The sequence below is a fragment of the Myodes glareolus genome, chromosome 11 (genome assembly GCF_982192425.1).
Source record: "Myodes glareolus chromosome 11, mMyoGla1.1, whole genome shotgun sequence".
NCBI lineage: Eukaryota > Metazoa > Chordata > Mammalia > Rodentia > Cricetidae > Myodes > Myodes glareolus.
The window spans coordinates 22,592,211-22,619,808 of NC_142036.1; the positions used below are offsets into that span (position 1 = coordinate 22,592,211).

General features: G+C 40.2%; 1 protein-coding gene across 5 annotated transcripts in view; it reads left to right on the forward strand.

Moving 5' to 3' along the window:
- Positions 1-27,598, forward strand: part of Dicer1 (dicer 1, ribonuclease III) — a 71,182-nt gene that overhangs the window by 18,470 nt on the left and 25,114 nt on the right. For 3 of the 5 annotated variants that reach the window (XM_085697883.2, XM_085697886.2, XM_087911534.1), the window contains exons 3-14: positions 58-155; positions 6,312-6,499; positions 7,125-7,287; positions 8,062-8,192; positions 9,049-9,183; positions 9,850-10,010; positions 12,778-12,946; positions 14,534-15,006; positions 22,317-22,449; positions 24,403-24,645; positions 25,307-25,461; positions 27,188-27,320. In XM_085697883.2, the coding sequence (XP_085554009.2) occupies positions 6,356-6,499; positions 7,125-7,287; positions 8,062-8,192; positions 9,049-9,183; positions 9,850-10,010; positions 12,778-12,946; positions 14,534-15,006; positions 22,317-22,449; positions 24,403-24,645; positions 25,307-25,461; positions 27,188-27,320 (2,040 nt within the window). In that variant the 5' untranslated portion in view covers positions 58-155; positions 6,312-6,355. Of the gene's footprint in view, positions 1-57; positions 156-6,311; positions 6,500-7,124; positions 7,288-8,061; positions 8,193-9,048; positions 9,184-9,849; positions 10,011-12,777; positions 12,947-14,533; positions 15,007-22,316; positions 22,450-24,402; positions 24,646-25,306; positions 25,462-27,187; positions 27,321-27,598 lie in introns of those variants that run through there. The other 2 variants (XM_085697885.2, XM_085697884.2) reach the window with 2 other exon arrangements.

Here is a 27,598-nt window from a genome sequence, read left to right on the forward strand (position 1 = left end):
GTGTGTGCCCTCCATTTACAGGAATCTTATTCTTGACTGTTTCTACCTTTGTTTTAGAGCAGAAGCTTGGGCATGCTGTGGTTTTCCAATAAACTCTCACAATGTCAGAATGCAGTTCAGACAGCAGCAACACAGAGGTCGCAGACATTAAAACGGTAAAGCTGGGTTGTTGTCTGTGGAAAGAGGACAAGGGCTTATTTTTGTGTTTTATTACATTGTTCTTTATGTTCGTTTGGCTTTTGTTCTTGTGGTGTTGGGTATTGAATCAAAGCCTTGCTTTGTATTAGGTAAGTGCTCTGCCCCGCATTATACCCCAGTCTCAGTAAATACTGTTAAGTGTGTAACCTACCAGAGCTGGCATACAGCTTTCCAGTGTTACAAGGATAGATTATTTGATGAAAAAACTGAAAACCTGTAATTGAAAATAGTCACTTGTAGTTAATCTTTTGGTTCTTCCAAGAAGTTAATGTGATTCATCCCTGAGTCTTAAACTATTATTATTATTATTATTATTATTATTTTGGTTTTTTGAGACAGGGTTTCTCTGGGGCTTTAGAGTCTGTCCTGGAACTAGCTCTTATAGACCAGGCTGGCCTTGAACTCACAGAGATCCGCCTGCCTCTGCCTCCCAAGTGCTGGGATTAAAGGCATGCGCCACCACTGCCCAGCTCAAACTCTTATGTATCATCAGATTCTTAGCCTTTCACTTATGGTTTTTAAAAAAGCAATTAAAACATGCTAAAGAAAGTAAAAATTGGCAAAATTATAGGTTTTTCTGGTATTATATGATTAAGTTACCTATTGATGTTTTAATTTTGGGTTTGCTTTCCTTAAATAGAAAGTGTTTTACTGTGGCCAGCCACTGTACATAAAATGAATAAAAATTAATTTAAATATTCTGACCTTATGGAAAATATAATTGGAAGGGTTCACTTTCAGTCTTCCACCTCCTTGTAAAATCCTATCCTCCACCATCAAGGATCGTAGCAGTTTATTTCCAAACCAATAAAAATACATTGACTTGCCCATGATTGTGTTCTTTACATTGTTGTGTTGCCATTTATGAATCTGTGGCTCAGTTCTATACGCATACACACACACACACACACACGAAACACGAGAACAGCAGATTTAATATATACAGAAAAATGGAACCCATATCTTGTTCTGAGGGAGCCTGTGTTCCAGGAAGAACAGAGGGAGGAGAGGCTGTGTCTGTGCGTGTATGTAAAATGGTTATGTTCTAAAAATCAGAGAAAAAGCTGCTTGTGCCACTCAGCTGGCTTGGCTTTCTACAGAGTTGCTTAGTTTGTTCATTGTGTCCCAGCTGTGGGTTAGGACAGTGGGACAGGAAGAAACACACAGCTCCTGCACTCAAGGGCAGGCTAATCAATCATTTTAAAACAAGAGTAGAGATTTCAAAGCTAAGAATAAAAAGTGCCTTAAAGTTTTAGAAGAATACTTTAGTTTTTGGCTATTAGCAGTTTCAAGAAGATTTACTTATTGCAGAAAGTTTAAACCATATTCATAAGGATAAATAAGGAGAGAATGGCTAACCTTTAGAAGTCATGGAAGCTGCTAGATGGACGTCATCTTGGTCTCTCACTGAGTTGTGCTGTACTCTGAATGTTGTACTGTAAATGAAGCTCTTAGCTTGTGATCTGGTCACAGACCTGGGACTTGAGGTTTCTAGTCTGATGGCTTTCTTTTTGGTTTGTCCCTGACTTTCCTTTTTTCTTTCTTCTCTCCCACCTTTATTTCTATTCTTTTCTCTTTTTTTTCGTTCTAGATCTTTTATAGTAAAAGCACTAATGGTGATTTACACTATTATTAGTTCAGAGTTGCATAAAATTCAACTCGACGTTAACTTGAATAGTAAGGGAATTTATTGGCTTATGTTTTTGGCAGAGATGTTTTTATGTTGGGCTTTGAGGTTGATTGAACTGCTCATTGATGTTACCAGGGACTAAGTTTCTTTATTGTTACTGTTGGAAGTACGTTTTTTCATGACTGTCAAATGATTTCAGCAGGACACAGGACTAGTGTTTCTTGTACCATGTTTGAGGGGAAGAGTTGCTTTTCAGCCACTGACTAAAAGGCCCAAACTTTTTGTCATTGGATTAGCATGAACCAGTTCCTAGCCTAAAGAGAGGCGTGTGCCATGGGCTGAGGGCTAGGTGACTGGCAGAAAGATAGAAAGTCTGAAACCCAGCCTTGACAACTTTGATGAGCAGCTGTTTGAGAATACATAGTGCTAGGCAGTCTCTTATTTGGGAAAAAAGTACAAAGTGGCTAGTGAGTGATATTCATAGAGTTACCTGTTGTCTCTAACAGAAACGAAGTACTTACTTGTATTATATTACAGTATAAATTTTTTAAAAAGGACCCAGTACTATCCCTTGTGAAGTCAGATCTCTGAATGATAATAACTTTAACTTGAATGTTTCTGCATCATTGTTCACAACAGTCACAGTACTAAAGCTGTTCTTGCATCTGTCAGCAGGTGGGAGCGCACACTTGCACCCATACACAGCCCCCCACCCCTGAGACACTAGGAATATTACTCAGAGAAAATTCTAATGTTGCAAGAATTAGAATAGGATAACAAATACATGTTTTACCCATTTAGTTACTTGCTTTGTTAGTTTGTCTGTATCTGTATGGCTTCTGCTTAGTGACTATTTGAGACTAATTTCCAGACATGCTTTGTCCACAAGTACTTTAGTGAATCCTTCCTAAGAATATGGCTATCCTCTGACATACATGTAGTCAAATTATCACCTTCAGGGTCTTTTAACACTGTTGTTTTCTGTAGTGTAAAAGACCTCTTCATTAATATCTTTTATGTAATTCCTTTATTAATGTGATTAGAATTAAAACTTATTCTTAAATGCAGGTGTCTGTTTGGTATGTTTATTGTAGTGTATTCACAGGAGCTAAAATACGGAAGCAGCCTAAGTGTCTGTCAACAAGATTGGATACACAGACAGACAGATGCCCCCCCCCCAATAATATTTGATCATGATAAAGAAGGAAATGCTGACCGTTGTGATAACCTCACTATACAGAGAGGCTATTACATTAAGTGCAACAAACCAGGCTTAGACAAATACTTCAGACCCTCTTACATGTGAGGTCTAGTAAACAGAGTTCTTCGGACAAAGTGAGAGCATAGGTGACAAGTGTAGAGCGTGGGAGAACTGAAGAAATGTTGATTGAAGGACACAACATTTCAGTTACGGGGAGTAGGTTCTAGAGATCTAATAGCCAGTGGGCTACAGTTGGCAATACTGTATGCATTGTATAGTTAACCTGCTCTGTGTGGTTTCTTAGTGTTCTCACCATACCAGAACATAGGAGCTGTGGGCGTGCAGACTAGCTGACTGTGACAGTCAGTTCACTGTGTGTGTCCTGTCACATTCCTTTAGTATAGCCAGTTTCGTCGTGAAAAGCTGTCAGTCTGAGATCTTCCCGAGATCAGTTAATATGTTTTGTTGCCTGTCTCTTTCAGTTGTCTTTGCTGTGGTATATTTTCATAGTTTCTTTTGTATTTTATGATACTGAGTTTTGAAAAATAGTTTTCTTCTGCTTTAAAAAGTGGGAGCATACTACTTGCTTTGTGGATCATTTTTGTAGATTGTTATTAAACTTGTTTATCTGAGAAGTGTTCTAGACGGGGGAGCTGCTGGTCTCATGTGCAAAGTATTTGGAAGTGAAAGAAAGACTGTTGGCTGTTTTCATTGTTGCTGTCTTTTCTCCTTCCTCTTAGATTCCCATTCCCCAGGACTTAGTTTTGTTGAAATTTTCCACAGTGCCTTGATGTGCTGAGTGAAAAAGTGTGGTACCAGGCTTAAGGGCAAGGTTTCTAGATCAGCTGTGATTGTGAAGTAGCTATCATAGAGTGGTCGCAAGCTCAGGAAAGCCCTGCTTTAGTTGGTAGGCCTTCAGGGTGGCCTCTTGATCTTTAGAAGCTAGGTGAACTTGGCTTCCATGCGAGGTTCTTGAGTCCTGTGTGCTGTGGAATTGGGAACTATGTGTGTCAGGTGGGGTGCAGGGAATGGATGTTAGACTTTGATTCCAGTAGAAAGTGAGTTGATTATTTCCCATGAGGAATATGGTTTCTTTGATCCAATAATGGTGATGATGGTAGTGATGTGTGTGTGTGGGGGGGGGGGGAGTGATGTGTGTGTGGTGGGGGGTGGTGATGGTGGTATTTGCCTGATAGTTTCTCCAAAAGTACGTACTCACTCCTTTCATGTCTCCTTCCTTTGAAAAACATAGTAAGAATAGTAAGAATGATAATGTTTGTTGGTGTGTGGACAAGCTGTCTTACCAAGATCCTTAGTACCTGTGCTGCTTCCTTACAACAGTACCTTGAATAGGCTGTGTACTGAATTATGCCATCTTGATTTCTGAAACATGTGCAGTGTTGTACCTCATTATGAAAGAGACTGGCAAGTAAAATGTTTGGTTTTTAGAAAACTGAAGAACTGGCTTCTTTTCTGGTCTCATAGAGTAATAGTGAATACCATTGCAATTAGTGGAGTAGGGGTAAGAGCAAAGGAGGGGTAAACGTTCCAAGTGCAGGATCAGTATATTCTGCTCATCCAAGGGGAGCTAGTGATCGGCTTTCCCCTAGAGTCTTGACATCCTTGTCTTCTGTTCTGGTTGAAACTTTTAGAAAGATTGGCCTGGGGATGGGTAGCCCAGTTGGTATAGTACTTGCAGTGGGAGCATGAGGAGCTGGTTCTTTTGATCCCAAGCACCTGTGTAAAAAGCCAGGCACCATGCTTATCTGTAATCTGAACTGGTAGTAGGATGGGTTTTGTGTATGTGGTAGTTACATGTAGAGTTGGACAGATCCTGAGGTATTGGTGACCAGCCAGTTATTATGATCCTGTAGACTATGCCAACTATTTTGAGATTTTTGTCCCTTCATTCCAGGGCTCCAGTGACAAACCAAAATACAACTCCACCCAAGTCCAACTTGGGGGAAACCTGTGAGTTTATTGTGTTTATTTACAAAGCATTGGTGAGGGGTCACTTAGAGGAGAGTGGGTGACTGCAAAGCAGACACACCACTGGAAATTCTTACCCCAGCATGGATGGTAGCTTCTTACAGCTACATAGATGGGGTCTCCTCTTCTGTTAATTTTCCACTCTAGACCTCCTGAGGTCATGAGACCATGCGTAATTAGAGCAGGATTCTGTACAGATGGCAGGAGGTGTAGGAGGCGTGCAGCTGGAAGTATCCACCAACCTTCCTCACCTGCTCCTTCTATGAGGGAAGGCCAGCACTCAGTAAGATCTGCTTTGGGGAAATCACAAGTAGTCACGGCTGTTTTGGTGAGAATGGTGGCCGTTATGCTCAGATGACAGTGCTTTATAACACCAGTGTAGCTGATGGTGAGTTCCAGTTTCAGCAAGAGTCCCTGTCTCAAAAAATGAGTGTACTGGAGGATGGCATCCAGTGTTGTCCTGTGGCCACTACAGTTGCACACACTAGCACACACATAAACACACATGATTTTTAAAAGATCAGTTTTTATTTTGCTGGCTTACATAGGGAAAATTACTTCTGGAATGGGAGAGTGCTTAGATGACATGGAAGAGAATGTCATGCGTTTAGTGTATCAGGGGTATGTATAATTTTAAATATACATGTCTAAGGATAGTTTTAGCTATGCAGGTGTAGATCGTCAGTTAAGCACAACACCCCTTTTAAGAAAACGATGTAACCAGGTCAGGTGTTTGCATCTTTAGTACCTGCCTGTATGTTGACTTATTCTTTTGTCAACATAATGTTAGAAAACTTATAAAGAGATATTTTTATGTTTGTACTTCACAATATAATGTGTATATTTACATGCTTACATGCATGTATATGTTTAACAAGGCATCATATGGTACTCATTGTCTCTTAAGGGTTTATTCTGGGCTTTGCTCTTTGCCAAAAATAGCGATAGATTCTTTGATAATACCTTTAGATAGCTAAAGTTACTATGATTTTCTACTAGTTTAAAGGCTGTTCTTATTTTCCAGTAATGTAGCAGTACAAATTGATGTGTTTATATTTGTGCAGTTGCCTGGTTTATTCTTTAGACAAACTTCTAGGTATAGGATAGCTAGGTTGAGCATAGACTGCTTGACTTTTAAAACTGTCCTCTCAGATCTCAAGAGAGACCAAACCAACCACAGGAAGAACTGGAAAGACTCTCAGGAGTGGTAGTCTGATGTCTCTCTTGTTCCTGTGCTTTCTTTTGTTTTAACCCCGCATGGTTGTGTAATGGTATTCTTTTTCCCTTTTATAGTAAGCTGTGCTAGAACAAAATGCAATGAAAGAAACACTGGATGAATGAAAAGCCCTGCTTTGCAGCCCCTCAGCATGGCAGGCCTGCAGCTCATGACCCCTGCTTCCTCACCAATGGGTCCTTTCTTTGGACTGCCATGGCAACAAGAAGCAATTCATGATAACATTTATACTCCAAGAAAATACCAGGTACTAATGAAATGACTAATACTGGAGCATTTTTCACTAAAGTAGAATAAATTAGTACAGAGTTGACACAACTTATAAAACTCATTTACCCTTTCAAGCCTCCCTCTTCTGATTAATTTTCTTGTTTAAAACATTTTTGTTCTTAATTGTTCTTTTCTGTTCTAACATCTGCTGGGTAATTGATTTGTTGTGTTGGTTCTGTTTGCGAGTTCCTTTCCCCACTCCCCCCAGTTCACACTGTTCCTTTATATCCATTTGGATGTATTAGTCCTAATGAGCTGGATAGGAATGGAGATTGTTTTGAAAGTGTTCAGCCCTGAGCTGTTGAAACATACCTAGTGTAGGTTCAGTTATATGTGTTGTTCTAGAGAACTAACATGTGCAGAAATAATTCTTAAATGTAATTGTTAGTGTTATATTAATGTATGTTTATAGCAGCACAGCTGTGTCTAACAGCCATTTTACTTCCCTGTTATTCTTGAGTAAATATGAAGACATTGTTTTCTTTTTGTAAAGTTGTCTTCAGGTTTAGATTTTAGAAAACAGAGAAAATTCTCATTTAAAACAAAAGCCAATTCTTAAATGTGGTGCCTAGTTAAGTGTATGATCTTTTCCCATGTTTCAGGTTGAGCTGCTGGAAGCAGCTCTAGACCATAACACCATTGTCTGCTTGAATACCGGCTCAGGGAAGACGTTCATCGCGGTCCTGCTCACCAAAGAGCTGGCCCATCAGATCAGGGGCGACCTCAACCCACATGCAAAAAGGACCGTGTTCCTCGTCAACTCTGGTAATCAAACATTTACCAAATGCGAGGAGAAAATTGGATGAGACTTTATATTTTAACAGACTATCTCTATGGGTATTAAGTTAAATTTTTGAAAGAGAGTTTGACAAGTAATGAGCTTACTGAAGTCCTGCTAGCCAAAATACCGTTTTATTTCTCTGTAGAATTTCTCTGAATTTTCAGACTCAGCATTTCTTTTAATGAGACTTGCTCTGGGGAGATGGCTAAGTTGTGAAAATTGCTTTCATTCTTGGTATCTCCATAAAGCAGGTTGAAGGCTGACTAGAGATAGGAACCTATGTTTTGCTGCAGCACTTTTAGAAACTTAGATCTTCTTTAAAGCTGCTGAGAAAAACTAAGTGTCTGATGTTCATATATGTGGGAATGTCAAAGTGAAAGCACAACCTGTGAACCCAAAATGACCTCCCTTTTTGTTTTTTAAAAGACAATCTCATCATAATTGTGTGATTTGAACAATACATCTTGGTGAGTTGATCTGGTTTCATTGAAGCGAGCAGGAGGGATGGATGTTGGTGCCCTTCAGCCTGAAAAGGACTTAGGTCTTAGGATGAAGGAAATCAGTTGTGAAGGGGGTATGAGGATGTCTGCAGGAAGAGACAGGTCCCATCCTCTGATTTTAGAGGGTGATCTTGGAACTATGATTTTTAAATTAGCCATTTAAAAAACTGGTGGCTAGGTATAACTTGATAATTTTGTAATTGTTCAGAAAACCAATTGGGCACAATGTTTATTTTTACATGTTATCTTTGTGACCAGCAAACCAGGTTGCTCAACAAGTCTCAGCTGTCAGAACCCACTCAGATCTCAAGGTTGGGGAGTATTCAAACCTAGAAGTCAATGCATCTTGGACAAAAGAGAGATGGAGCCAAGAGTTTACTAAGCACCAGGTGAGACCTGCAGGGCGTTTCACGGCATAGATCCTACAAGTTCTTGATTTGATAAGCATTAACCTTCACTATATGAGGTAGTTTGAAAATGACACTTTCCTAGTACCTTTTCGTTCGCTTCCTGTAAGGTTCATCTGAAGCCAATATGAACAATAAATTACTGAGTGCGTGTCATTCAGTGGGTAGAAAAAGAGACAGCTGCTGTTATTTACTTGCTTGAAAAACACAAATACCTGTGACTTATTTTGAACTTGAAGAAAATGTATTTTTGAGTTAGGTACTTTTGAAACTGGAAGTTTCTTGGTTGAGACCTCTGCTTTCGTGTTTCCATGTAGCTAGCATGCGCTAAGGGCTTCTTGTGTGTTGTGCTAGGAGGTATACACGGTTGAGGACTGCTTTGTAACTAATATTCAACAGCCTACTAATCACTAGTATGCCTCACATTGAATTGAAGCCAATTATAAAGCCTGTCCACAGAACAGTAGGCTGTACAAAGAATATATAATCTTTCAGAAAACCCTGTCAAAACAGTGTAATTCTTTTGTGATTTGACTAGGTTGACAGGTCTTATCTTTTAATTATGGTTGGGGAAACCTGATGTCGATTTAGTAACTTACCATGAGGGTGTGGTCTCCCTTTCTAAGGACTTTTCCTCATAATCTTTTCTCATATTTTCATTGTATACATCTTGGTTCCAGTGTTTGTATGTATGTTCTACATATGTAAATTTTTTTGCTTTAATTTTGACCCCTGAATTTCATAATCTTTACTTCCATATACTGACTTTGTGGTCTCTGGTAGAGGGATAGCCAGGCAAGTTAATAGCGTTTGTGTACTGATGTCAGTTTTATTTTAGGTTCTCATTATGACTTGCTATGTCGCCTTGAATGTTTTGAAAAATGGTTACTTATCACTGTCAGACATTAACCTTTTGGTGTTCGATGAGTGTCATCTTGCAATTCTAGACCACCCCTATCGAGAAATTATGAAGGTAGGTTTTTAGACTTTATCAACTTCAATAATTCATGATCAAATTATTAAGTTTATTAAGCTATTGAGCATTACAGTTTTAAATTTTAAATTTTTAAGATTTTTTATTTTATATGTATAGGAGTTTGCCTGCATTTATGTCTGTGTACATTTGTGTCTGGTATGCTCAGAGGCCAGAAGAGGCTGTTGGGTCTTTTTGAAACTGGAGTTACAGATGGTTGTGAACCGATGTATGAGTGCTGGGAATTGAACCTGGGTCCTCTGAAAGAGCAATCAGTGCTCTTAATTGCTGAGCCATCTCTCCAGCCCTATATACTGTATTTAAAAAAAAAAAATCAAAGGACAGTGGTATTCGTTGCTAGTATTGGGAACTTGATTCTAGTATACAGATGAATAAATCTTAAAACTAATTTCATTAATCTATAATCTGTAATGTTTTTAACATTGTAATATTAATTGATATTTTTTACAGTATCCAAATGTGCCCTTTTGAAAAATAAATCTTTAAACAAACAAAAATATAATAATTTATAGTATTATGCTGCTGTTTTCACAGAAGTGGATTTTAGTAGCTGCCAGTAGTTTTCCTGTGTTTAGATGTGGTAGTGTCTCTTGCTGTGGTCTTACATGAGGAAGTCCTTACTGTCTGTGTCTTTTATTATGCTAGCTCTGTGAAAGTTGTCCATCATGCCCTCGAATTTTGGGACTAACAGCTTCCATTTTAAATGGAAAATGTGATCCAGAGGAATTGGAAGAAAAGATTCAGAAACTGGAGAAGATTCTTAAAAGTAATGCTGAGACTGCGACTGACCTGGTGGTCTTAGATAGGTATGTGCTTCTCAGTTACTTGGCTTTAAGCGCAGTTAGTTACCAGCAAGCACAAATATCTATCTACCCTTGTTTCTCCAGAGAGCCCCAGATGGGCTGCTGCCACCTTCGGTGATGGTGTTGTGTGGGGCGAGTATGCTGGCTAGTTTTATGTCAGCTTGACACAGCTATACTTAGTTACCTGAGAGAAGGGAACCTCAACTGAAAAAAATGTCTCCAGAAATAAGATTGAGCTGTAAATAGACAAGCCTGTAAGGCATTTTCTTAGTGATCGATGGGGGAGGGCCCAACCCATTGTGGGAGGTGCCACCCTGAGTGCTGGTAGTCCTGGGCTATATAAGACAGCCGACTGAACAAGCCAGAGGGGCAGGCGAGTAAGCAGCACCCTTCTATGGTCTCTGCATCAACTCCTGCCTCCAGATTCCTGTCCTGACTTCCTTCGACAATGAATTGTGATACAGATGTGTAAGCAAAATAAACCCTTCCCCGAGTCGCTTTTAGTCTGATATTTCCTCACAGCAGTTGTCACCCAGACTGTCAGTCAGTCAGCCCTTCCCGTTCCCTGGTGTTGCTACACTGGGGACATTTAGCTTCAGTGGAAAGGACACCATTAGTGTGTGCCTTGGTGTTCTGATCTAGACATCTCTCAGGGCACATTGAAGGATTCTTAGAGAATTCAGCAGTATACTTTAAACTATTTGAGAATACCCTATTGTTTTGAAGAGTTTTTTTTTTTTTGCAAGTTTATGACAAAGATGCTGTTTGTGCTTTGTAAGTTTTCTTGGTTGAAGAGTAAACAGTTTTGAGCTTCTGTAACTTAATCGACATGGAAGCGACACATGCACACAGCTTGATCCTTGTGTTTACCTCTATGGAAAGGAGCTGTAGCAGTTAGTGAAAATTGCCAGTTTGGCAGAATCTAGAATTACCTGGGAGACAAGTCTCTGGCAGATTGTCTTAATTGAGTTAATCAAGGTGGGATGACTCAGCCTAAAAGCAAGTGGCACCATCCCCTGGGGCTAGGGTCCTGGACTGAATAAAAAGGAGAAGGTGAGCTGAAACTAGGCACCCAGTGTTTCTTGACTGTGGATGTGATGGGAACAGCTGCTTCAGTTTCTTCCTGTTCTGATTTTCCTGCCACTTTAAACAATATCCCTAAACTGTACCCCTTCCCCACTTACGTTCCTTTTGTCGGGCTGCTTTCTAACAGCAACAGCGAAGACTCAGACAGAAACCATATATAAGTTAGTAGGGAAACGGCTTACTGTGAGCAGGAATAAGCAGTGAGTATGGACATGTGTTATGTAAATACAACATTCAATTCACGAATAGTCTAATGTTCTTACTGGTAAACTGCTAGTGAATCTTCTGGCCCTTGGAATAGGCTGTTACTTCCCTCAGCCAAGCAGCTGTGATGTCCACACACACCATGTGTGTTTGTGGTTTGTCATGATTTGTGAAAGACACACAGTGGATTCAAGGAATGACATCAGAAATTAATGAAAATGGGCAGTTTACCTTACAAAAATACATTAATATTGACAGAGTCAGTGGAATGACTCAGCAGATAAAAACCTGCCTGAGTTAAATACATGGGTCCTATCCCTTCCAAGCTCCTGTCCCTCCTGCAGAATGGGTGACATGGCACTGTTCTTCACTGTCATGAAGATGGAAAGAGAGAACTGACCTCATGAAGTTGCCCTCCTACTCTGCATTGTAGTTCTCACATGCCTGCCACCATCATACAGACACAACATATAAATTAATAAATAAAAACTTTACAGTTGAGATTTGCAGGTGTTAAAAAAGATTTCACATAGTGGGCTGGAGAGATGGATCAGCAGTTAAAGAGTGATTGCTGCCCTTCCAAGAGAACCCGAGTTGGTTCTCACTACCCACGTCAGGCCACAGCCTTGAACATCTGCATTTGTGTATATACCCATTTATAGACACACACATCTTATAATAAAAAATAACTAAAGATAAAAATTTTCAGATTATATGTTAAGCTGTACATTTAATGACAAAACATTCCCTGTGCCTTCTCCTGATCAGTTCTGTTGCTGAAAAATAATTACTGAGTATTTTGAACATTTTTGGTTTGGTTTTGGCAGTCAACTTACAAAACAAAACCAGTTCTGGGACTTCAATGAAATCTATTCACAGAGTTCTCTGAACCTTAGCTTTACAATGATGACTTGCACCTAACTTAGTGAAAAGCCAGGTGCCACTTAGGAAGGCATGCTGTGAGTCTGCCTTTTTGCTTTAAGTAGAAACATAAGCTAGATAGGGGAGGTAAATGAATCAGAATGTTGTATTGATTTTTTTAAAGGATGATGCAAAGGTCATTTGGGGAAAAGGCAAGGGACTTTTTTTATCTGAAAGAGCCTTTGAAGGACTGTGGTTGGTTCTGCTTTGGTGGGATTACCTAATATTGCTGACATTCATTTCTTTTTCAATCCTTCCTGTGTTTGGATTAAGACAGAGTTCCCAGCATACTTGAAATGTAGTAAACATCCAATTTGCATTCTTTTCTTTCCTGTTTCCTTTAGGAAAATCTCTTGTTATTTATTTAACAAAAAGCCTGTTTTATTTTCTGTGGGGAAATTCAGAAATATGAAAAAATAATAATTAAAATAAGTACCTAAAATTCTACCATACTGCTAACATTTAGAATCATTTTCTTAGTATCTTTTTTCCTTATTTTTATAAAAAGCAGTTATGCATTTTCACTGATGATATTGACAGCTTGTTTCTGATTTTAAAGATACACTTCCCAGCCGTGTGAGATTGTGGTAGATTGTGGACCATTTACTGACAGAAGTGGGCTTTATGAAAGACTGCTGATGGAATTAGAAGAAGCACTTAATTTTATCAATGATTGTAATGTATCTGTACATTCAAAGGAAAGAGATTCTACTCTGATTTCCAAACAAGTAAGTATGTGCAGAGTCTCTCCATTGAGCACTGCAATGAAGGAATACTTCTGTTGAGGCTCTTTCCCACACATTTCAGTTTAAACTATCTTATTAGCACTGGACAGTTTTCCTTGAACATGTGATAGCTAGCACATGTTAAGGTTGGGTTTGTTATAACCCTCCCTGCAGGACTAGGAGTTCGGATCATGCCTGTTTAAGCAGTGAGTCCAGTTTGTTTTGTTTTGCTTTGCTTTTGGTCAGATGAGTTAGTTCCCGCTGGAACTTTTGGTCTGTGTCCTCTGCTATTTCCTAGCATTTGTAACAAGAATACCCCACACCTGCAGCAGCAGCCGCAGCACTCTGCCTTTATCCTGTTGGAAGTAAAAATTATGGGACCCATTGCTGGCCTACTGAGTCTGGTCTCAGGAGGGTGTCCAAAGGACTAACGAGGTTGAGAAGCCCTTCCAGTGATCCTGATGTCATTGATGCTTAACAACTAGTGACCACTGTAGGTCTTTGCAGTGATTTTTTTTTTTTTAATATCAATGCTCTCTTAAATGTGGTCAGAATTTCTCGTGTTTTTTTTTTGTTGTTGTTTGTTTGTTTTGTTTTGTTTTGTTTTGTTTTGTTTGTTTGTTTGTTTTTAACTGCAATGTCCAGGTTGGGTTCTGTTTGTTTGTTTGTTTGTTTATTGGAGACAGGGTCTCACTATGTATCTATGTATCTTTAGTTGTCTTTGAATTCACTCTGTAGGTTAGTCTGACCCCTAACTCACAGAGATCCACCTGCCTTTGTCTCCTGAGTGCTGGGATTAAAGGTGTGTGTCACTGTGCCTGTCCTTGGTTGGGTTTTTAAATCCTATGAATCTTGTTTAGTTCATTTTCAATCCAATGTCTTTGCCGGCATATAGCACTGGTAAATGCCACATGTAGAGCCTGGCTGTACATTTTTATTCAATTCAGCTGAAGTTATAAGTTGGGCTACTCTGGACAGGCTCCAAGGTGAGATTCTGGATTTTACTGAGTGCTTTCATTACAGTGAAGCCAGAAGGGACGGTGCACAGTGGTGTACAACTGTCCCGCCTTTGTAGAGGAAAGTGCTGGTGCTAGCCTGGCAGAATTCACCCATACTTCCTAACATTCCATTTTAATATTCATTATAATAGAAAAATATATGTATGAATGACTAGGGAATGTGGAACATGAGTACAATTGAAGGGACATTACTTTGGTCTTTGAAGAGTAGGGCTTTTCTGAACTACTGCACTCCATAGCTCTTTACAGGGCTTAGTAGGGACCAGATGATGTAGTTGTAGTTCTACAAATCCTGCATCTAAAGGTCAGTTTTTAAAATCTCTCATAGTTGCATATTTTAGCTGCTATTTATTGCCTTTACTGGGAGAAAAGGAGATAATTCTAGGCATAGATCTGTGACAGGAAAGTTGGGAAGGCTGTTAAACTATGCCTCTAATGTTAGGGAATTAACGTCTCTGTGTTCCTGTTGGGGTAAATTGGTTTTGAAGAAGCACTTTAGGACCGCTGAAGTTCAGTTGTTTGAAGTATATGATGATTATCCAGCTTTTGACTTTCTTCACTCTTCTCCTAGATACTCTCAGACTGCCGTGCAGTGTTGGTTGTTCTGGGACCCTGGTGTGCGGACAAAGTAGCCGGGATGATGGTAAGAGAACTGCAGAAGTACATCAAACATGAGCAAGAGGAGCTGCACAGGAAGTTCTTACTGTTTACAGACACTTTGCTGAGGAAAATACATGCACTGTGTGAAGAGCACTTCTCACCTGCCTCACTTGACCTGAAGTATGTGACTCCTAAAGTAATGAAACTGCTCGAGATCCTGCGCAAATACAAGCCCTATGAGCGACAGCAGTTTGAAAGTGTTGAGTGGTACAACAATAGGAATCAGGATAATTATGTGTCCTGGAGTGATTCTGAGGATGATGATGATGATGAAGAAATTGAAGAAAAAGAAAAGCCAGAGACAAATTTCCCTTCTCCATTTACCAATATTTTATGTGGAATTATTTTTGTGGAAAGAAGATACACAGCAGTTGTCCTGAACAGGTAACTGTCTGAGCCAGTGTCTGTCCCATGCAGAACAAAGCAGGTTTTCATGTGAGGAAGCAGTGCTGTGAGGGCTTGAAGAGCCTGCATACAGGCTTGTGTCTGTCTTACGAGGTTTCATCTGGAATTGGTGTGTCATGCTATCCTGAATTAATAAATAAAATGTCTATAGTCACTTTCTCTAAAGACTAATTATGGCACAACTGACATTTCTGTCTTAAAGGATGCTAATTCATTCTAATTAATCAAAAGTAGAGAACATACAGAAAAATTGAGTTGAAGTAAAGCATGACTTGTTTTGTGTGCAGCTGCTGGATTCAGGTCACTTGTCAGTCAGCATTTGACGTATTAGGCTTTGCGTTGAGCATGTCTCACACAGCTGTTTCCGTATACGCTCTTAGCATATACTTTATCTTAGCATATTCTTTATCTGAGTATTGAGGGTCAATATTTTTATTATTATTAAAAATTTTCCCCTTAATGTGATACCGTGAAATGCTGTTCTGGTTTCTGGGCATACAGGTCCTGAAATCCTTAGAGCCTTCAAAATGATAAGTATCATTTATATGCTAAAGAATTGTTTAGTCTCAGGATGGGGGTTGGTCTAGAATGATGTAGGCAAGATTGAAATATAGCCTTTTCCAAGTGTTTGGGGAAGACTGAGTTGATGACCATTGGCCACTGATTTAACCAGTCATACCATATAAGAACAGTTTCATAAACCCAGAAGATCAGGGGAGAGAGCTTCCGGGTTACTGAAGTTCCTGGATGGTGTGGACCTAGGAAGGTGAATGTCATGTGTCCCTCCTCACTTGTCTTGCCTTGTGCTTCCATTCGTCTGTATCCTTTATAATTAACCTGTATAATAAACCAGTAACAGTGTTTTTTGGACCCTTTGGCTGCTCTGAAGAGGACACTGCTTGGGACTTGGGACTGGCATCTGAAAACTAGGAGCATTTCTTAGAGACTGGACCTTTCAGGCTTTCGAATCTGATCACATCTCCAGGTTGATAGTGCCAGAATTAAGTTACAGGCACAAGCAGCAATATATCTGCTTCTACTGAACCGATTGTTTGCTGGGGAAAATTCTGAGGTCACAAGTCTTCTGTTACTGACTTTTGTGTTTGGGAACATAGGAGGAAGGACCATTGTTCAGTCTTCAAGGCTGCACTGGGGAGAATTTAGAGGTAGATTTGTGGTTTAGTTTGGTTTATAGACTGCATATTAAAACATTTTGAGTTAGCCAGACTGTGGTGGCGCAAGTCTTTAATCCCAGCACTTGTGATGTAGAGATAGGCGGATGTCTGAGTTTGAGGCCAGCCTGGTCTACAGAGCTAGTTCCAGGAGAGGCTTCAAAGCTACACAGAGAAACCCTGTCTCAAAAAACCAAAAACCAACCAACCACACAAACAAAACCATTTTGAGTTGGAAGAGAATGTTATAAATTTCTGAGAATATTAGTGAAGGTAATGGTTAATCCCTGTTTCTATCCTTTTAATGAATATTGTTGGTTTTTGTTTTTCCCTGGAAACCTGGACACAGAGCTGTGCTTTAATTATGAGTCAGGTTGTCATTTAATATATAGTGGATTTGGTTTTTAGTAGATATTCTATTGTTTTCTTCCTAAAGAAGGTCCTTATTTTTTTTGTACTTAAGACTATACTTTTCTGGGAGATCCATTAATTGGCCAAAGTTTGATCCCTGAGAGCCTTTTGTGAAAGTAGTCATCTCTGAGGAGAAATTACGCTTTGTTTCCTGAGGTAATTGGGATTTTTTTCTTAACTGCTTCTTGAATGTTTAGGAATTTTAAGTTTTTTGAATAATGGGAAATTGGATTGGATAGCAGTCATCTGGCACTTTGCAGGTGGGTGATTTTGCTGGTCACTGAGCCTGGGCCTCTTGATGGATATGAAGTGAAATAACTTGAGGTATGGAATTATATTTAAAAAGGACATTTAAGGTTGGAAGGGACCTCACTGAGCATCTAATCCAACCACTTAGTTCTAAAAAATGCTGCAGGAGGAAAAGTGATTTGCTCAAAGTTAAATTGCTAGTCAGTGGCAGAGACAATTCTAGAATCCTAATACCCAGCTCCCGACTTCCATTTCTTTCTACAATCATAACGCTCCTGGGTGTCCCTAAGCAACAGAACTGAGCGCTTTCAGCAGGAAGCAAGACAGGGTACCAAAAAGTGTGTGGCTGATGGGGAATGGGGGTGAAGAATGGAAGTGGGGGGTGTTATTTCTTAGGCTGGGGAAAAGGCATTTCAGGGGTAAAGGCATTTCAGTTCGGTGTCACGCTGTGGATAGACTCCCTGCTGTGTATGACGGATGGCATTAGGATGAACGTTTTCTGGGCTTGGAGAAATGGGAGTTTATCTTCTTTCTATCCCCTTTATGAAAGCTTTTAAAGAACCCATGCTAGGATCTGCATGTGTTTTATGCAAAGATGTGTTTATTTTCATTGCAGTATTATTAGCCAGAAAAGGTTTACCTAAAATCAATCACTTCCTATTGACTTAAGGATCAGATTAATTGTGATCAGCTTTCATAAAACGTGACTGGAGTTAGTGTTCTAGGATGCATGAAGAGCAGTCTGAGGGTTGACTTTATGGCATCTAATTAAAGGTACAATAGAAATTTTGTTCTAATAAGCTGAGCTTAGAAAAACTTGGTGCAACCTGGAGTCTTTCCTCCCCTCTGTTTATAGGAGGAAAGCCTCCTTGTTGACAGAATAGAAGCTCTTAATACACAGACTGCCAGTCATCTCCAGACCTGCCAGTCATACTGCTGCTGTGTGTGCTGCAAGCCCAGTTCGTTCTCCCTCTTGCAGTCTCTTGTGTACCCTCACTGCAGTGTTCACAGCACTCCATGGGGGGAAGAGGACACCTGCCCCAGACTCAGGTGTCAGAAGGTGGTGCCCAGGTACAAAATGCAGTCTTCTCACTCTGCCTTTCTAGGATTGTGTGGTACCACTATTGGACAGACCCTCATGTACATCCTGTCTGTCTCGAACTTCTCCCTCCCTAATGCTTTTTATTCTGAACTATTTTTCATTTACAGAACAGTTGGATAGAACTGTGTTCTCTCATCAGTTTTCCTATGATTAAGGCCCTTGTCTCAATCAGGGAACCAATATTAGTGCAGTACTAGACACTTCACCTCTGGATTTGTCTGTTTTCCATCTTTCTGTTTCTGTCCTCCAAGTGATTTTTGCTTTGAGATGTAGTCAAGACTAATCTACTAACAAGATAGAATCTCAAACTAGTGTTCCTTCTGTCTTAGCCATTTGCTGGGGTTACATGTTTATCCCTATTCCTTTTGCTTTTTGTGGGGGGGGAGCGGGGGGGGCAGGATCTCCTTTAGTGCGGGCTGGTTTCAAACTCACTGTGTAGCTGAGGACAACCTTGACTCTTACTCTTAATTGGTTTGATACAGGTGTGTGTCACCACCTCAGCTTTCCTGTCCCCTCAGGGATCATATAGCATTGTTGCTGTCTCTTCAGTCTTCTCGGGTCTCTCCTTGTTTCTGATGGTCTTGAGGCTCAGGAATATTGGTTAGGTATTTCATATGCTGCTGCTCCATTTAGACTGCCTGGTGGTGTTCTCAGGGTTAAGTTAGGGATAGGGGATTTCAGAGACTACTGTAGAGGTGGCACTTCTCTATGGTCATGTCAGACTAGACTGGCTTAACAAAACCATCATTGATGAAGTTCAATTTCCTTTTAGTGTCTGCTAACCTTCCTACTGTGACGTGTTTCTCTTTTCTTAATTTATGCTTGGGAAGCAAATTTCCACATTTAGGCTGTCTACAGAAGGAAAGCACGATTAACCTCCATTTCCTGGGGAGTCAGTGAATATATGCCTGTTGTTTGGAAATTGTCCTTGACTTCTTAATCCTGTTTACTTATCTTTCAGCTTGTATTTATTGGATCAGTGAAGACCCATGTCTGAATTTTGGATCGTAACCTAGTAGCGTGCTATTCATTCAGATACCCAGTTGTTTTCATCTGGGCTACTAGGAGCTATTTGTGGGTGGCTTGTTTGCTCCTTTACACACTTTCATTCCTTTGTGTTTTGAGTACTTCTTGGTTAACATATGCTTCATTACTGCTCTTACCTTAATAGGGCTTTGTAGATTGCTTTAATGTATTGATAATGTATGTGTGTATATTTACACACACACGTGTGTGTTACATTGACAAGATAGCATAAGGATTAAGGAACACGTGTATGTGTGTGTGTCTGTTATATTTTCTTTTGCCACAATCAACCATTTTTGCAATGGACCTCCTTTCCTCTTCATACCCATTTTACAGGCACATATTTTGTAAATTTATCTAATTTTAAAACCTACACATCTGCATCTATAAAATACTAGTAATGCCTCCTCCCTCTTACTGTCAGTGTACACAGAAATAGTGCACTGTCCTGTGACTATCAGGGGTCAGGATAGGAGCTGGGCACATTGACAAGATAGTTTAAGGGTTAAGGGGCACTGGGTAGGGAAGTGTTGTAATGTACTTCAAGTACATGGTAGATATTTTAGATGTTTGTGTGCAAATATGTTCATTCTGTTGTGTCTGTATTATGTAGCATGTGTGGTCATAAATCAGTTTATGTAATCTAGTTCTCATGTACACCTTCTCTGTGTTTGGTAATGCCATCCTAATCCACCTGGGGAGGCATCATGTGGCACATGGTGTGGTCCTCCCTCTGCCTGAGTGGCGAAAAGAGGTTGAAAGTACTTGTATGGATACTCTGACAAGCAACTTGACAAGAATATTATGCTTCCCGAATGTAATACAATTGAATTTTAGTGTTTTTAAGTTTCATCTTCTTAGTAGTTTTTTTCTATGGAATTTTACAAAAATACAGATCTTTGGTGAGTTGGAAGTTTTTGAAAAATCTGGTTCTTCACTCTCATGTTGTAGATCCAGGGAGAGCCATTGAGCTCAGCACATAACTATCAACTTCCTTTCAAAGCCACAGGCACAGGGTGGGCCTTCTCACCTGTTCCATCATCTGCCAAGAAATCTTAAAGAAGTTTGTGCTGATCTCTTATTAACTTGCTGAGGATAGTGGACACTTCTTTTCTTTTCCTTGATGCCCATGACTTAAGCATGGGACATGGTTAGGCATTCTCTTCGCTAGTCTAGGTGAACAATCATGTATGTTAACAGCATACATACATAACATTACATTATTGCTTGCAAGGTATTTTTACTAATGTGCATGTTGTCACTTCAGCTCTGCAATTAGATGTCAGCATCATTAAGGCAAAATAAATTCCTGTTAGTATTTTCATTTCTCAGCTAATTGAAGCCTGCCAGCTTGATAATTTGGGCAAAGCGTATTCTTAATTAGGAGTAACTTGAAGTGCATTTTAAAACCTCCTATTCAGATTGATGCTTGTTTGTGTAAACTAAAACGAACAGTATATGTTATTTCTAAGGTAATTTATTTCAGATTTGGGGCTTTGGGGCATGCTGCTTGTTTTCACGTGATTCTGTTTTTTTTGTTGTCCACATTGTGTATTCATCACAGTAATGCAACAGACCTTGGAATGGGAAATCAGGAAGCCTCTGAATTTAAACGTCCTAGAACAGAGTCTGGCTAACCTGCTGACTGGAGGCACAAGATTCTCTACATGGCCACTACATTTTGCCAGCTCTTTGATATTAGCCTGTTTCATCTATTTTTTTTTTTAAAAAAAGAATGGTTTGACTTAAAAATGCAACTTTCCATTAGAAATTTATACTACATAGCATGATTTCAGAGAGACCATGTGGAGTCACTTAGGTCAGGTGTGGAACCGTTTATCCTGTGCTGAGTCTTTGAATTTGGGTAGTTCCAAATAGCTGTAATGGCAGCACTGGCTGTTAACCTTCGTTCTCTGTAATGTGATCCATCCTGTAGCTCTTTTCCATGTTTTAGTCAGAAGGCCCCTTTGGGTTTCTGGCACTACAGGTTAATGCCAAGAAACAGGTGGGAAAGGGGCCATAGCTTGGGGCTCCTTCATAACATTGTGGTTATGGCATTGCTGTGAAAAAGCCCAGGACTCTGCAGGGTGAACGCTGTAACTCATGGGCTGGGAGCCAAAAGAGAATCTGAATTGAGCTGACAGACCCCACTTTCCCAAGAACTCTGTTTCTAGTGTCATGGTAAGATGACCTAGGTGGACCACTGTCACACCTGTGGGGAAACGTGTGAGGTTAGGCTGCACTCACTGCTCTGCAAGTACCTCCAAAGAAGAGAGCCTGTCGTCTTTACAAGTCTGGGCTTGTGGTTCTCTGACTAGCTTGGTCCCATCCCAGGACACCATTTTGTTAAGTCATCATCACTACTTTGGAAGTTAGAAATAAAGTGACCGTTTTACTTGTTAGTGTAAGCCAGCTTTACAAGTAGCCAGCCTGCAGGTGTGTATGATGAGAAAGGACACTGTTTTGTTTTGTTTTGTTTTTTTGAAACTTGTTAGGAAGAAATTACCAAGCTTTAGCTGTCAACTTGACACAGCTGGAGTCACCTGAGAGGAGAACTTCAATTGAGGATCAGATTGGTTTGGGGGATGGGAGGGGTTTCCTTGCTTGTTAATTGATGTAGGAAGGCCCAATGCACTGCGGGTAGTACCCTCCTTAGAAGGTAGAACTGGGCTATATAAATAGAAAGATGGCTTGTGAACCTTCCAGCAAGCATCATCCTCTGTTCCTGCTGTACTTCTTTGGTTGTGAAATACATTCCTTGGTCAGAGGTAATGCTGTGTGGAATAGCATGCTGGACTACCAATCAAGTTCCCACCTTGAATTCCTGCCTCAGCTCCCTCAGTGATGGACTGTGACCCGACATTGTAAGCTGAAATGGTCCCATTCCTCCCCAGCATTGCTTTTGGTAAGAGTGTTTTATCACAATAACAGAAGTAAAACTAGAGCAACTGTTTTGTTAGGGGTGTTGGCCCAAGCAAGACACGAACGAGTACAAACTCTGGACATGTATTCCTATTTTAAAGGAAACCTAAGACTAGATTTTAAGGGTCTGGAGAGAAGGCTCAGTGGCTGAGAGTGCATACTACTTTTCCAGAGGACCAGTGTTTGGTTGCTGTACTGGGTGACTAACGACAGTCTTTAATTCAGTTCCAGGAATTCTGATGCCATCTTCTGGTCTCTGTTGGCACTATACATGTGTAGTGCACAGACAGAGAAGCAGGCATTGTGCATGGGCACACTAAAAGTAGAAAAATGGAAAATAAGAAAACTCAAAAGTTAAAATGTGTTTTCCTTGGAAGTGTTTAACTCCATGTCTTTTACTTCCTTAGATTGATAAAGGAAGCTGGCAAACAAGATCCAGAGCTGTCTTATATCAGTAGCAACTTTATAACTGGACATGGCATTGGGAAGAACCAGCCTCGCAGCAAACAGATGGAAGCAGAGTTTAGAAAGCAAGAGGAGGTGACAATGACAACAGTGGTTCTTAATATGCTGAGAAACCTGGGACATGAAAACTCTTTCTTCTTAGTTCTCCAGCAGTTACTTCATTTTCTCCCTTCCTTTCCCCCATCCCCACTTTTCTTTCTTTATAATATATTACTTGTTTATAAAGAGGTCTGTTGTTCTCATGAAGTGACTAAGGGTTGTTATGCTCAAAATTAGAGTAGCTTCTGGTGAATTAATTTGTTTTAATTGTCAGTAAGTAGTCCATTTTCTTTCATGAATTTACTATCAGATATCTACATCTCATAGGAGAATAAAGCCTGAACACCATGACTGCTGTAGCCTTCACAGACCTGCAGAGCAACAAACTGTAGTCTTGAGGTGTCCTTCATGCTTGCCTTTAAAGGCATGCCTTTTTGATATATCTAAAAACCACTGTAATTTGTAATTGTAGCTTAAAATTGTTCATACTTTTTAAAATCTTATACAGGAAACTGCATATAAAGATGCTAAAATCTAAGTGTTAGGACAAACAGGATGCATTTGCTTGTTTTCTATTTAACTTAAAATTAGCAGAATAATTTCCCTTATAGGCATGTGGTCTTAGCATTTTGAGCAGATTTTTGGTCTGTGAAGTCCAAGAGCCAGTCTGATATCTGTCTGAAGAGCAACGTGTGCTATATAACTTAGCCATGTTGAGAAATAGATTAGTTATAGCTGACAAAATCCCCCACAGAAGCAGCTTAAGTAGGGAATGGTTTATTTTGCTTCATGATATGAGAGTCTACTCTGCTGTGGCAGGAATGGGATGATGACGGTAGTATGAGACAGCTGGTCATGTTGCATCTGTAGTAAGAAAGCAAATAGACAAATATCTGTGTTTAGCTTGCCGTCCCCTTGTTGTTGAGACCTGGACCCCTAAGTCATGGATTGATGCTGCCCTGCCTGCATTTAAGGTGGATCATCTCTAACTTTACTTAAACTTCTCTGGATACATTTTTACAAGGAGGTCCAGTGTTGACAGAGGTTTCTGTCCTGTCCAGTCCCGCAGCCGTTCAGTCTCAAAGAAACATACAGAGGTCTACATTAATTATAAACTGTCCTGTTAGCTCAGGCTTTCGTATTAACTAATTCTTACATCTTAAATTAGTCCATAATTCTTGTCTGTTAGCCATGTAGCTTGGTACCTTTTATCAGTGAGGCATTCTCATCTTGCTTCCTCTTGGTCTGGGTAATGACTGCAGACTGAGTCTTTCTTCCCAGAATTCTCCTGTTCTCCCCACCCTACTTCCTGCCTGGTTGCCCCGCCTAAACTTCCTGCCTGGCTACTGGCCAGTCAGCGTTTTATTAAAGCAATACAGTGACAAATCTTTACAGGGTAGAAGACCATTGTCCCACAGCAGTTTAGAGGTCTATCTTCTAAGTGTTCTGAGGTAAATCTCATCAAGTTCACTAATCAGGATTAGACATCACAGATGGAAATGGGATTTTAAATTTTGCGTGAAAATACTTATCCTTTGTTTTAATCAATTTTGTTTTCTTTAAATTAAGTTTCTTAGGTGCTAGTGAATAAGCAAAGCTGTGCTTGTGACTTAATTCCAAGTGCTGGAGCTGTGATGACATCTTGGCACAGCACAGTCTCACAGACAGTGGGGGCCACTGTGGCAGGACAAAGCAGCAACAGGTCTCCAGGAGGGGCTCACTGCATTACTCGTATGAGTAGATATGCTTGTGGTCAGTAAAGGGAAGCCTGAAGTCTGAAGGCGTTCAGTGAAAAGTCCTTTAATTAAATCAAGGCCTGTGGGCTTGTGACTGTGGCCTTGTTGGTTCTGTAGCAGTTTCCTTCCCTAGATTGACATTAGAGATGTAGTGTGCCCAGTGAATATGTCAGAAATGGCCACTGCTAATGATTTTGTAATGTTTTCTTTGGGAAATTCCTTAGAATTGCTTTTCTTGGTGAATCTTTTTCAGGTACTTCGGAAATTTCGAGCTCACGAGACTAACCTACTCATTGCAACAAGTGTCGTAGAAGAGGGTGTGGATATTCCCAAATGCAACTTGGTGGTTCGTTTTGATTTGCCCACGGAGTATCGATCATATGTTCAGTCTAAAGGACGAGCCCGAGCCCCGATCTCTAACTATGTGATGTTAGCAGATACAGACAAGATAAAGAGCTTCGAAGAAGACCTTAAGACCTACAAAGCTATAGAAAAGGTATAATCACAAAGTTAATCTCTCTTCCTTTTTCTGTGTATGCATGGGAATAGTAAAAGGTTGTTCTACAGAGCCCCGTCTCATCTTGGCAGTGTGTACATATAAGGAAGTTGAGATGATTACAGAAATCTAGAATGCCCCAGTAAAATAGCCATGCCAAAGGTTCTGAAGGTCATTTGAAAAGTGCATCTGATGGGCACTGTAAATATGAACAGCGTAGCACCAGTGATGGAGTTGTGGCAGGAGAGTGATGAGACAGTAGTTTACCAACCAGACACTGATGTGTCTTTTGTGTGTGCATGCACAGTGCCAGATAATCCTTGTACAGTGTATTTCCATATGACTGGAGCTGGGAGGATTCTGTGGAGAGCTTTGCTGAAACAAATGGCTTTGGGATTTTTGAAGTCTATTAGGAGAGATGGTTGTGTCACACAGCATACATGAAAAAAATTTTTTTTTCTTTAGAACAGGGTTTTATTGTGTAGTCCTGGCTGGTCTAGAACCCATGGTCATTGTGCTTCAGCCTCCTGAATGCTAGGGTTATAGACAAGTGCCACCATGCCTGGGTAGAGAGTTTTCTCTGTAGATACAAAGGCAGAAAGCTAACATGTTGCAAAGAAGATTCTTGTTCTCACCCTACATCTTGTTTATGAATGCGCAGATCTTAAGAAACAAGTGTTCAAAGTCAGTGGATGGTGCTGAGGCTGACGTTGATGCCGTTGTAGATGATGATGATGTTTTCCCACCATATGTATTGAGGCCTGATGACGGGGGTCCACGAGTCACGATTAACACTGCCATTGGACACGTCAACAGGTGAGGGATTAGATCATTTGTCAGTGTTTGAGGTCGAAGTCTAAACCTGCGGTATCGTGTGGTCTGTCTCTACGGGTGCATAAATGACAGCTTTACAACAGGACATTTGGCAGGCTGTACCCAGTGGCAAGTGCTACCACCAAGAATAAAGGTTCAGTGGGCACAGTGAGACAGCTTGAACAGTCACACTTCAGGACAGATTAGCCAAAAATGTATAAGCTGAGTATAATCTTGAGAAAAATCTCATGGAAACTCCAAAAGATAGAGTTGCAAAACAAAGTCACTTACTTAGATCAAGGAAAGATCAAAGATACAGAGATATGACAGCCTGGTGCAATCTCTGATCCTGGACCTCATGCTTTGATTACAAAGAATATTTTTGTGAAACTTGAATGTTTTTTCTGGGTGAAGGGCAGGTGAGAATTTCCTAGCACTCTGACAGCATTTTAAAGTTTAAAATAGTTTTCAAGGTAAAAATATAAATTAACTCTTACATTTATTTGCACCTTTGTTTTGCCCTTAAATGAGATTTATCCTGGTATATAAACTAGGCCTGCTCAGGAGAAAATTAATTATACTGAAATCCAAATTAATTCTTGATAATGATAGTTGATTGCTAATGGAAAATTCAGCACTGCACAGTGCAAAAAAAATTTTTTTTTTTTTTTGATTTTTCGAGACAGGGTTTCTCTGTAGTTTTTGGTGCCTGTCCTGGAACTAGCTCTTGTAGACCAGGCTGGCCTCGAACTCACAGAGATTCGCCTGCCTCTGCCTCCCGAGTGCTGGGATTAAAGGCGTGCGCCACCACCGCCCGGCCACAGTGCAAAAATTTAAAGTGGAATGAATTCTTTGCTTATGTTTTATTTGTGGTGTTTTCTGTAGTCCTCCTATTTCTTGTTAATGGCAGTGAATAATAATGGTGTTGGAAAATGGACTTGTGGGCATGAACTTGTACCCTTAGCAGGTATTGGGGTGTCCTACTACCAGGCCTCTTTGTAAGAAAAGCCAGACATCTGCCTACTTATGTATGCCATGTGCATACGTTCATATCTACATTATGTCTCATCCTTTGCTTCTGCTGACCCCATTTTTACTGTGGCTCTAGGTTCATTCTAAATTTCTTTTTTTCTTTGCACTTCCCTCTTCCCGTGGTGAGAAGTCTGATCCACTGTGCTCAGGTGTCAAGTGTGTGCTCAGTGCACCCGTCCAGTGGCCTCTCTTATCTTCCTAGCACCCTAGCTGCACAGGTCTTCCCCTGTGAGTTTTTGGGCCTGCTTCCTGCTCTGCCACCATTTTATGCTACCACTCATGGAGCTTCTGGTTTTGGTGCCCTCTAAGTTCAACCTTAGGCTGTCCTGCTGTCCTCATACCTTTTTTACATATGCCATGACTGCTGGCAAGTGTAAGATAAGAAACTGATACCGCTAATGCACTCTCATTGCTACATCAGAGCACTCCTCTGTATTGTGCAGTATCGGAACACTAGGTGCAGGGCAACCTTTTAAATGCAAGCTTCAGTTTTAACTAAAATAAGATTAAATAATGTAGTTTCCTAGTTAACACACATCCATTTCCATTGCCCAGTTCTGTCCTATTCAAGGTAAAGGAGCAACAAAGAACATTCCTTATGCAAATGATAGCCTAACAGGCAATGTTGTGAATGTTGAGACAGTTTTTTATCAGTTCCTCGTGTGTAGATTCAACTTCAGAATTCTTTTCTTCACAGATATTGTGCTCGATTACCAAGTGATCCGTTTACACATCTAGCTCCCAAATGTAGAACCCGAGAGTTACCTGATGGTACATTTTATTCAACTCTTTATCTTCCGATTAACTCACCTCTTCGAGCCTCCATTGTTGTAAGTTAAGAAAAAGACATGACTTGCATTGAAGTATGCCATTAGGGCTTGTCTAGCTTCTCTAAGACATCCACGTTATAAATTTGGTTTTAAATCTATACTCTAAAAAATTATTTGTAAGTCACATAGTCAGTTCTGTGTTCATATTTTTGTAGACTACACTCTGCAAACTCTTTGAACTTGACCAGATGACCTCTGGAAGTTCCCTTTAGGCTCTTAATAATTTGAACCCTTTTAAGAAATCAGCTGTGGCTTTGCATGCAGTGATACAGAATTCA